Source organism: Rhamphochromis longiceps, linkage group LG4, assembly GCF_057381845.1.
Source record: "Rhamphochromis longiceps isolate RC_006_pf linkage group LG4, R_longiceps_female_GT1.1, whole genome shotgun sequence".
In the NCBI taxonomy this organism is placed as follows: domain Eukaryota; kingdom Metazoa; phylum Chordata; class Actinopteri; order Cichliformes; family Cichlidae; genus Rhamphochromis; species Rhamphochromis longiceps.
This window is the reverse complement of record NC_140560.1, coordinates 31,158,337-31,170,382: the sequence shown is the minus strand read 5'-3', so window position 1 is coordinate 31,170,382 and position 12,046 is coordinate 31,158,337. Positions and strand designations below refer to the sequence as shown.

General features: G+C 41.7%; 1 protein-coding gene across 1 annotated transcript in view; it reads left to right on the top strand.

The window, feature by feature from the left end:
- Positions 1 to 11,495, top strand: part of rnd2 (Rho family GTPase 2) — a 41,941-nt gene extending 30,446 nt beyond the window's left edge. Inside the window, exons 3-5 of the mRNA XM_085404489.1 lie at positions 4,728 to 4,837; positions 8,069 to 8,203; positions 10,375 to 11,495. Of these exons, the coding sequence (XP_085260615.1) occupies positions 4,728 to 4,837; positions 8,069 to 8,203; positions 10,375 to 10,644 (515 nt within the window). The 3' untranslated portion in view covers positions 10,645 to 11,495. The remainder of the gene's footprint in view (positions 1 to 4,727; positions 4,838 to 8,068; positions 8,204 to 10,374) is intronic.
- The last annotated feature ends 551 nt before the right edge of the window (positions 11,496 to 12,046 follow it).

Below are 12,046 nucleotides of genomic sequence, written 5' to 3'. Positions count from 1 at the left end.
ACATAAATTATCCAAACTTGCTTGTCAGTACTTCTGAATATGTATTTATGAAAAACCAGATGATATTAAAAGTGAAAAAAAAATCTCGAATTTGCAATATATGTCGTACTTTTATCTACTGGTTAGATTTTTTTGCATGACAGTTTAGATAAGGTCAGTGGCTCGATGTGCACCTGTATGGCTTCAAGATGTGGACTTCAAAAGAACGCAGGCTTACATTCACATAAAACACACGCTGTCTTGTACAGTAGTAGGCTACATTAGGTCAGAGTAACTACTTCCTCTCAAAGGGTGTCTTGGCAGCTGTATGTTTACTTCTATTTGAGCTGAGCCTTAATTGAGAAGAAATCACAACACAGCTTGGAGCTTCAGTGTTTGAAAGTCTTCTCAACCTCTTAAAGGTTGGAGCACCAACTCTCCTTTTAGTCACCTCTAATCAGCAATGCACTGAAGTGTCTTCAGTCTCCTGCTCTCTTCTTTCTTTCTTCCTTTCTAAGGCCTCGCAATGAAGCCATTTGCATCCCCCAGGTTGCTAAGATACTCTGCCACCGCGACTTAAAATGTTTTCCCTTCACACTGAAGGTGGATTTCAAGAGGAAAACAGCTGAAGGAGAAGAAAAAAGATCCCGTTTTCGCTAATTTGGCGATTTGGTCACATTTGGGAGGGTGTTCGTTACCCTGCCTTTGTCTGCATGGGTGTTTTTCAGGATTTCTATATGGCCTAATGAGGCTCTTAGTTGCTGTTGACTACCTGCCATATGTGCATGAACACATCAGAGAGCTTAGAGGCAAAGCCCCCCCCCCCCCCCCCCCCCCCACACACACACACACACACACACACGCTCATAATGGTTGGCTTTTTAGCTGCGCCTGAAATAAGCATGCAACAAAAACAGAAAGGAGATCATTCCTGCTGTGATATTACAGATTAATGTATTGAAAAATATAAGGTTTTTTGAAGTGTTGGATTCCCAAAGACTCTGCCCTGTTACATGTTCTGTTTGTGTGTTATTGTGATTTTTCTTTTCTTCTCAGCTCTATCAGAAAATGAGTTTTTCACAGAAGAGCTTTTGAATGAGCAGATAGAGAGCTGTCATGTCTCAGATAGATTGTCCCTACAGGAGAGTCGATGTGTCAAGGGACAGGAGGCATAAATGAAGTCATACCGCAAACCCTCAAGTCTTATTACTGTACATTAGCGCTCCACTAAGTTCCTGTCCGCCTCAGCATCCTCTGGGACATTTCTGGCCTTTGATGAAGCTCAAGTGACGGCAGACAAGGACTGCTTTCCTCCTAACTCTGTCATTATGTTTAGGTGCAACCTCTTGTGTGGTTCTGCAGTGTGGCTTTGCACTAATTAGTCCTGTGGATATAAATGCAGAAATCCACTTTCCACTGTGAGAGATCTCCTGTACTAAATTAGGCTAATGCTAGGCTAATGCTAATGTTTAAGGAGGTTTTGTGAGGGGTGTTTTATGCCTGTCCTTGGCACGGCGTGGCAGGGCCCCGCTTCTTGCCAGGCGTGATGATTTTTAGTGGTTCCTGCCAGGCTACGCTCCCCTCCCACACTCATCTGGCCCATCCATCTCATGCTGCCTATGTCTGAAATTCAATTGACCTTTTGTTCCACCTCACAGTGAATGGGCACAGGCCAACTTCACCAATAGCCAACCCAGCCAGAGCTCTCATACCTCTTTATTTGATCTGTCCTGCCGAGTCCAGTGCTTTCATTACCTACCCAAACACCCACTCCAACCCTACCCTCAGTGACATCCTCTTTTATCTCTGGTCATGTCTTTTTGTTGGAGAAATGGCAGGAGAAAATGCTTTCTCCCTTTTTTTCCCCTCGTGCTCTTGATTGTTATGTTGATTGGTTTTTATTTGTGCCTGCTCGGCTTCTTTTAAACACAGCACTTTTCTCCGCTCCCTCAGAGGACTTTTTTTCCCCGACTTTGCAAAAGTGCTGAGGTAGCTTTCCTGTCATTCAGGGCAGAGGAGCTCTGAATTGCTGTGCTGTGACAAGCCCTGCCGTGACCATGACCTGTCAATCATTTTGATCTTTGGGACTGACAAATTGATCCCAATGGCCTCATTTCAGCTTCTAATTACATGTTGAGTCAAACTAGTACTGTTGTCTCAACTTTGCTTCATCTGACGTCTTTTTCTCTTCATCTTGATTTTGCTTTAATCCCGTGGTTGCTACTCTCTCTCTCTGTTGCAAAAAACCGCTACACGCCCTAGCTCCGGCATCAAACTCATTAAATCTTTTTTGTCCCTACTCCACCCCCACAGGGGTGTCTCATTTCTTCTTCATCTCTAACCTTAGTACAGGTCTGCTGCACTGCGATACATACTAAAGACTGACTTCAGCAGCTACAGCACCTCATGTGTGACCGCTACCCATCACAGCTTGCTGTCTTACAAAGTGAGCTTTGCTGAGTGTCGGACTTGGCATCCTTTTCTGGGGATGTGGTTGTGTGTGCTTGTGTTAATCCTGCTCTCTCAGCAATACAGAACTGTAGCAATATTGTGTTAATAAGATGAAGAGGAGACTATGAATTCCTGATAATGCCCTGCAAGGTGTAGGCTAAAATTACTTTTTCTTTCCTGTATATTGCACTGAAATTGCAACATAAATATTTTAAAGTTAGCAAAGGAATTTTGTTAAATGTATTTTGCCCAGCATCCTTAAGGATTTTGCAGAGTTCAATTGTTGTGGTGTTGCTGCTTGAGAGCATTCCTAATTTAGATTTAATGTATTATTTGTGTCTTCTGTTCTATGTCCAGGTGCATGAGGATGTGCAAAGCTGATCAAACATGCCATTAGCTCAGAAGTGCAGTGCTGCAGCTAAACTTGGTTTCTATGCATCAAATTTAAAAAACAAAACAAAACACATGTATTACTGGTTATTTAAGCTGCTGTAGTCTACTTGTGGTTACAATCCACTTGAAAGCTCACTTGCAACCCACCTCTATTTGTCTGTGCTGGGTTCCTACTGTTCCTCCTCCCACCTCCAACTATTCAGAAGGGCAGGGAGGTCCTAAACAGGGCCATATAAGAACTACAAATTACTGTAAATGGAAACAATAATCTTCTTTTGACAAGCATCATTCATGTGTTAAAGAGTCAGCCAGCAGATTAATGGTTGTGTGCATGTGGTGAGCAAGATTTTATAAAAATTAATTGAATGCTATTTTGAAACGCACTATCTAGTCACCACACTGTGAGAATGTGGTAATATGTATTATTGCCAGCTGTAGGGGGTAGCAATTTGTATAAACAATGATATCAAAGTCAGTAGTGTTAAACCAAGAGAAATCTGAAGCCACTGTAAACAAAGCATACTTGTTTTTTCTCTGATTTAATTGATATTTCAGGTCATTTTTTTAAGCGTTTGATGTTAATATGGATTTTTAGTGACAAACAAATGTCACTAAACAAAACCATTCCAGCTTGTGAGGATGTGACAGGCAGCCTGTTGCATTGTTCTCAAAGAGCAATGAGCAGGTCACTACAGGAAAGCAAGCTGAATGATGGGGTTGCGGGCCGCGTGCAGCTATTGTCACATACTCATTCCATCATTAACAAAGAGAACATAGTGATGCGGGGTGTAGTGCTTTTGTGCAGAACACCAGACTAAAGCATGCAGCTCTAACAGTCTGTTTATTGTGTGGCAGGTCAGGTTTGGTATGAAGCACAGACACACCAAACAAACATAAACTTTGGTTTTGTATAAATATTAAAAATCATCAGCTTGTATGAACCTAAATCATATGTTTAATCTTCCAAAGTGTTTAATATTTATTTACGGTGTAATGTGATTAGCTAATTTTGGCAAATTTGATGCACAATGTGACAAACCTTTGAGTTATGGAGGCTTGAAATTTATGCAGAACATAAGGTCTACAGCAGCTTCTGACGGTAGGAGGGAGGGTGCCCGTGGCCGCAGCCACACATCCACGAGAGCCCAGATATTTTTACAAGCCTCCTAATGAGAGCTGCAAGAGAGCAGGAACTGTGGAAGTGAGCAACTTGTGGAAGTACAGAGGCGCCACTCTGCCCTCAAATTTGATCAAGGTACAAAATTGAAAAGCAAGAGTGGTGAGAAGCGTGTGAGCGCATGTGAATCTCATAGAGTCTAAAAGAAAATGGAAGATTTTAAATCAAGGACCATTTGCAAGTGAGACAGAAAGAGGGATGAGATGAGAGAATTAAGGGGTTCAACCTTTAGTTTGGCCTTTGTGCTGGCATTCGCTGTCGTTTCAAGATGATTATGGATCGTATGTACCAGTCCTCCAATTCTCAAGCCACTATAATTCACCTTTGTGTGTATGCGTGTGTATGTGTGTGTGTGCTGCTATGACTAACTCTTTAACATTCCTCCTGAAGTACTGTGACAGAAGAGGCACAGCTGTGTGGAAGCCCAAGAGAAAAAGATGCACAAATATGTGCACATAACTGCTAAGATCAAGGTTCATTTACATCTGGAGAGTGTGTTCGAGCTGCAGCATGTCGATGTGTGTGCCACACCGCCTGCTTTAATGGGCTATTCATGTATTAATGACCTTTGGATCACTTTCCGGGGGTGTGCAGTATGCTTCTAATTGACAGAGTAGGCCATATGGTTGGGATGCAGAGTCTTGCAGGGTTAAATCAGGTTAAAAACAGTTAGGAATTTCCCCAAAGACACCATGACCTTACACCATATGTTATTGTGTGTTCACAGGTTCTTCTTATTACGATAATGTGAGGCCGTTGGCGTATCCTGATTCAGATGCAGTGCTTATCTGTTTCGACATCAGCCGTCCAGAGACTTTGGACAGTGTCATAAAGAAGGTCAGTATTTTTTACTCCTCCTCTCAATACTTTGGATCAGCATTTAATATCGCAGTGAAAGTGGAGAACCAACGAAAAACCAATTCAATTCACTTTTTCCTGATCAGCATCTTGTATCGACTTAGATTTCTGTGCCAGCAGCTTTTCACGGCTTAACAATGGAGCAAATCAGCACTGAGGTTAAAGTCTCGCTTTCCTTTATCTCATCAAAACGGCCATGGATACTTGACCCGTGTCCCTGCAAGCAATAGAAGGTCAATGCGAAGAATGAAATAAGAGGGCTTGCAGCCGGGTGGGTTCAAGAGGAATATCAGATACGCATATTAGACACACCAGACATATCAGAGAAGACATTTCAGAGAATGTTGAGGAGTGTTAGAAACAGACTTTCTGTGAACATTTAAAATATAAAATCTGAGTTTTATGCTGAATACTTCACTTGTTGGTGTCTGTTAACATTTGCAAGGTGGCTAATGGCTGGGAACAGTGCAGTTGGGATGGGTGTAATAGCCGGGTGGCGTCATCAAATGTGGTTTTGGACGTGTTTTTACAGCCAGTGGCAGATTGTGTGCCCACATAGTATAGTGAAACACCCATGGTGTAATTATACCCAACTTAATGGGTCTGTTTGCATGCATGTGTATCACGAAAAGCAGACCTGTGCCTTTTAGTGGTGTCTCATCTTGAAGCCATGTGTGTGTGAGTTTGCCTTTGAACTGCACCCCTTGTGAGCTGAAGACAGTTCCCATGGCTGGTCTGTTGACGTGTTTAGTGGTCTGAAGGGAGCTGCTAAAATGCCCCTGCAGACTTTTGTAGATCTAACCCGGGACGCCATTTCTTTAACCCGCCAATATCTCTCCAGCCTCCGTGGAATCTGTCAACAGGGGAAGCAGCACTGCTCCTCAGCTTTAGCTTTTCCCATGCATCACTTGGCAGGGGGCTGCCATGACCCCTGCCCCCTAGTTGTCATCCCAATAATCCCTGAAACTCAGGCGCACATGGAAAACCTGTTGCACAATCACCATCCTAAATTAGACTCTTGACCTCCAGGAGCTAGGGGGGGGGGGGTCACCAATATTTCTAGACGACAGCTGGGGGAGGAAAGAGGGTTAAACAATCAAAGGTTTTGATTGGATGTCATTGACAGAATGGGGATGTGCCTGAAAGGTCAGAGGTTGTTTTCAGTACAAGGGATGAATGGACACCCTGACATTCTGCACATGGCATGCGGAATATTTCAGTGCTGTCATGTATTTGTGCTGCCAGGAGGAGACTGTGTTGGTTCAGCTGAGTTTCAGTAGTGACATTTAATCTCAGGGTGATTTTAGAAGGAAGACTGCTCAACCTTTTCGGAACAGAACCTGAAATAGATTTTGTTGATGGAGACTGAGTAAGGAAAGTATAACACACCACACAGACGTCCAAACTAAGCTGGCACGAGTGAAAAAGTCACAGTACGTGGCCCTATAGCTGTTGCAGTAAAATAGTGAACATTGCCTTGTATCATAAAAAAACAGGAAGTCTCTTTAATCTGATTAGAGGTAAAATAATTACTTGATTAATCCTGGATGGTTGACAGCACCAGTTAATCTGTGGCTTTTTTGCTGATCACTTCATCTTTGAGCCATTTTTCAAGCAAAACTGCCAAATATTTCTAGTTTTAGCTTCTTACTCATGATAATTTACAGATTTTATGCCAAGATTTTTCCATTCCCGTCCTTTTTGTTTTGTTTTATGAATTTTTTAACAGTCTGACAATTCATTAATTAAACAATTGAAAATGTAAAATGTACCCACAATGAATGTAACTTTAAATAAATCTCTACAGTTATCACCCCTTTCCATCACACTTAAGATTAATTAGTTGTCTGTTTTGCGCTGAAAATGCCAATAATGAGCTGCTTTCGTAAAATTTCACAAATCTGCCCATTTAAAAAATAAAACAAAAAATGCAAAAAACCCCAAACATACCCAATTTAAATTTGGCACATTGCACCGTTAAGGTCTTCTGTTTGTAGACCTCTGAAACACTTCCAGCACTGCTGCTGTTTTGCCCTTTTATTCATATGAGATTTTACCATGGAGCCCAAACTTGAGAGGAAATCAAACATCAAACTCAACTGACTTTCATGTGGAGGATATTCCTTGTTGATGAGATCTGCATATCTGCAGTGTCCAAGCCAAAAGGCAGTTCATAAAGGCCAGATGTACAAACTAAAAGAATGTACATTGTTTTATTTTTCCTTTTTTAATTTTGAGATTTTCGGAATTGTGCGCTGTAAATTAATTTCCCTGGGTCAGACTCTCAATGTTCTCAGGTGTCTGAAGAAGAGCATATGAACTGTGGGGTTCGTCACTGTGTCATTGTGCACCAGCACACAGAACAGTGATAAGTTTTTTTGGCGACACCAACACAATAATCGCTCATCCACACTGCTTGCCAGATTTGGCTTCCCGCAACTTTGTCCTCTACTGCAAAAAGAAATGAAAGCTGAAGAGTTGACATTTTGACACAGTGAGGGGATTCAGCGCACAAAAAGGGACTTAAAAGGAGCAATATCTGAAAATAGCAGCCATGCTGGAAGTGGTGACGACAAATTCAAAGAAAGTAGGATGCTTGATGTTTACTGGCAGAATAGTTGAACTTTTTCATTCCACCTGGTACAATTACCAAGGGGATTGTCTTCAAAAATGTTTGTTTATCTCAAACAAAAGTAAAACAAAAAATCATATTCATCATACAGCGGTATCCAGCAGAAGCTTAACACAACCTCCGGCATTTGTGGTTGACAAATGACTGGAACAAAATATTTAGTTTTGCTGACTGATGAATGGCTTTGTTGACAAAAAATAAAGAGAACAGACATCAATGGATGAATGGATTAGTCAAGTTAAAAAGTCTTTACTGAATTACATTGAGTAATTTGCTGAGAACAAAATGACATAAGAAAGGTCACTGGGAACCAAAATCCCCAACCCTTTGAAGGCTGGACTTAAATTCCCACAAAAAAACACACCAAAGTTATGCATTTGTTTTTGCTGTGTTTGCTAAGCTGAACAAATGTCTTTTAGCAAGAGAGCATTAATCTCCCTCAAACTCAGGTATCCAGTGTCTGAGTAGCCAAAAGGTCATCTCTGTACTTCAGCAAAGGCAGCTCAGCGCTCAGTGCTCATATTTGACATAATCAAGAGTGTCTTTCAGTTTTTCTCTGTCGGCTCACGTTCCTGCAGTGGCAAGGAGAGACGCAAGAGTTTTGTCCAAATGCCAAGGTGGTGCTGGTGGGCTGTAAGCTGGACATGAGGACAGACGTCAACACCCTGAGGGAACTCTCCAAACAGCGCCTCATCCCTGTCACCCACGAGCAGGTGAGCGCTAGCAGATGATGGATATTAGAGGAGAATGGAGTGAGATAAATAATAAGATTGAGACTTGCAAGGTGCCCTGGGAAGACAGACAGATTTGAAAACAGATGTGGAAAAGAAATTAGAAAGCAATAAAGCGATAAAATGAGATTTTTCTGTGTTGTATCAGCAGAGGCATTACCTCTCTTTTGCGGTCCCACAGGAAAGGAGTGTGAGAAAAGGCTCATGCAACACAATAAAATACCACATGACTGCTATTAGAACAGCATTAAACCCCTCGGGGACATGTTGCTGGGGTTGGCGTTTTGGCCAAAATTTGCTGACAGGGAATGTAATGTTGCTTATGGCAAGGGCTGCGGAAGAAGCACAAGTGGTTAGTCTAGTTTATGTCTAGGGAAACATTTTTTTCCCCCTGAAATGAAATATTCATGCAGATTTACAGATTTTCAAAATGCAGGATGAATAGAAAATGGACAATGATAAATGAGTGAGTCCTTTTATCACATGCTGCCGTGACCTCTAAGCCAAGGGGATGGGGGAAAAGAGGGAGGGGATGATAAACTGCTCTGTAAATCTGTGAATTTTAATCAGCTTTCAGTGTGTTCAATTTGTGTGCTCTCCTGTGTTCGACATACAAAAAGTGGAGGGGCTTTTTTCACCACCATACAAAAGCCCTCAAAACAAAGGAGCCTTTTTCCCGCTACTGTCTAAGAGCTTACTGGAGGCTAAAAGCATGCTGTTTCTAAAAAAACTCAGCAACTGAAAAAAACAGACAGGTCATATAAATAAGACACATAAACAAAAGAAGAGTGACAAACCACGGAGGTAATGTAAAATAGCTGGGACCATTTACTGGCTAGAACCATAGAAAACATTTGTCATGGTCCTTCTCAGTCTCTCTTTTGGTTTGAGACACCTACTGTTTGCCTCTCTAATATGCCCAGAAAATGTGTGTCACATGGCAGATGCCAAAGCTGTGCACAATAAACATTTCGGTGCTCTAATCTAATAGCCTGTGTTGCTATCCTGTTGCTGATCTTTAAATTGAATTCCAACAGAGCTGAGAAGTCGCCTTGCGAATGACCACTGGGTGAACTCCAGACATTTCCACACTAATCTGCCCGAGATTCGATCGAGCATTTCCACTTGTCACTACAATCTACCTCTTTCCCCTCCCACCGCCACCCTGGAATCTAAATCTGCTGTTTCACCTAATGAGGCCTTCATTGCTTCTTATACACGCCTCAGTGCAGCTGTGATGAAAATCAAACCACTTCCACTTGAGATGAAAAGCTTTCTCTGTGCTGGAGAACATGCAGTTGTAGGGGTCATGGGAAATGCAGTTCTGTCTCATCTGTTAGATCCTTGGCATGTGCTGATCCTGTGTGAAAACAGCTTTAAACTCTGATCATTAAACAACAGATGAGGATATGTAGTACTGTAATGAAGGCAGGGGCTCAGGGGTTTTCAAATTAAATTTGTGTCTGATTTGATCACGAGCAAACAATTTACAATTTCAAATAACTCAGTTATTGTAAGTTTACTCAGGGGTAAGCTCTGGTACCTAGTGTGAATGTCTTCCCTGTAAATAGCCTCATAGACCATATCAAAACTGGCCCAGCGGATTCCCATCCTTTTGTTTTACTGCAGACTGAGGAGTCAGCATCTACATTATTCATGCTTCAGTTGGAGGAAATTCATTTATCTACAGACATGTTCAGATCGCTGGCTTTCAGTCATCAGTTTAGATCAACATCTATATCTCAGAATTGCTGCCTCTTTTTTGGGGGACATTTAGTTTTCTGCTGTTGAGCTATAGTGTCTGCTTGTGCCAAGAAACAATGAAGGATGGAGTGCATATGGGGATATTTAATTTTCTTTTTGAAACACTGAAAAAGGACATGAAGGAAACTTATGTCTTACACGACCTCTTAAAGCCTGAGGAAACTAATGAAAAGCCACTGTTGAGAGATATTCAGGATTTCACATACAAAAAAAAGAAGAATGCACAAGTACTCAAAATCACGAGAGGACAATGAATGTTAAGAGGATTTACACCATATGATTTCTGATTGTTAAAATGATGCGTGTTTCCCCTGTCTTCTTCTTCTTGTACTTTCAAATTTAGCTTTGCTTCCTTTTTCATTTCTTCTTTGCCCGTCTCCATGTTCCAGGGAAGCACGATAGCTCGTCAGATGGGAGCGGTGGCGTATGTGGAGTGCACCTCCAAGGTTTCTGAAAACAGTGTTCGGGATGTGTTCCACATCACCACCTTGGCGTCAGTGCGACGGCCGCACAAGCCGCAGCTAAAACGCAGCAGCTCCCGCAGAGGCCTGAAACGAGTCTCGCAACTGCCCCTTCCACCTCTGCCGGGTCGGACTGAGCAAATAGACCAGGCCCCGGCCATGAGGAAGGACCGGGCCAAGAGCTGTGTGCTCATGTAGAGACCTATCATTACAAATATATATATATATGTATAAACACAGAAATATATATATGAAAGAGAAAGTCTATTTATTATTTGATGCTTTTTTTTCTCGTATTTTCCTTTTTTGCACTGCAGAGGAGTGAGAAAAAAGAAACACTGCACTGTGGAAACAAATGCTTTGGATTTCTTTCCTTTTTGTTGCGTGTGTGCATACTTTATAAGCTGTTTACATATTTGTCTTGTTTTGAAATTATGGCAAATTGGACTAAGCCTCTGGACATGAGGAAGCTGTGATAGTGGATGTGCTGTCTAGTCCCTGGAATTAAAGTGGAATTAATTTCCTGAAACGGCTCTAATAACAGGGATGGCACGGCGGCGTATTGACGGAGAGTGCGCGGAACCATGTTGAAGCAGAATGTCTGGAGATGAAACAAAGGCAGTGTTGTCCAGCAGACATGCGGAGTCGTTGTTTAACTTTTCTGCCTGACACTGCTTCCTGTTGCCATGGATGAGAAAAACCTGTATGTACGGTAATGCTGGAAAGGAATTCTAGTGAATGATGGCAAATTAAGAGCTTAAAATTAGATTTTTTTAAGACTGAGTGAAGAACCATGAAGGTGTGTGCGAGCATAACTACCACAAGTGCATTTTAGAAGCAAAGTATCTGATTTTATTTTGCTCATTTAACAGCATTTTCCTCGTCAGCTACATTCATGCCAATTGGATTCACTGTAATGAATGCTATTGTTGCTACTTTAAATATGTTTCTTTGTGGAAGATAAGTGGTAAAATGTTAGGGCTATTTTGTTGTACTTTGACTAAACTCTAAAATAAAGCAAGAGCCTGCCTGTATTGGGGAAAATATCATTTTTGGCTGAAGTTTCTTTCCTGATCTTTGTTATTTAAATGCCATCGCAAATCTTAGACTGTATGCTCATCACAATGGAACAAATAAATCATTCAGAGTGCTGAATTTTTGCGTAGTTAAACACTTCCACGTGCTTTCCTCTTCCAGCCTTCAGAAATGACATTTGTAAGCTAACTGCCCATTTCTTGTGTTAATGCCGTCTCTGTGCTCTCATGTTGCCCTGCAAGATAAACAACATTGCAGCCAGGGGAGTGAGTCAGTCCTTCAAGGTGTTGTTCACACTATGAACACCTCTCAGCTGGCACAAATAAAATTGAACTGCACTGCATCAGCACCAGAGCACTGATGTGCTGTTGTTTAAATGACTGACTCAATACTGTTTCAGAAGCTTTAGGTGAGATGATGCGTGAGTTCTTCAATCAACAGAGAGCATCCAGCTGATGCTGGGACTCCAGATACTTTAAAGTTTTTGGGGTTTTTTTCTATAGTTTGTTCCTATAAAAGTCAGCTGGTCAGTTCATTTCTGGCAGCAAGACCTGCAGTCTTGAGA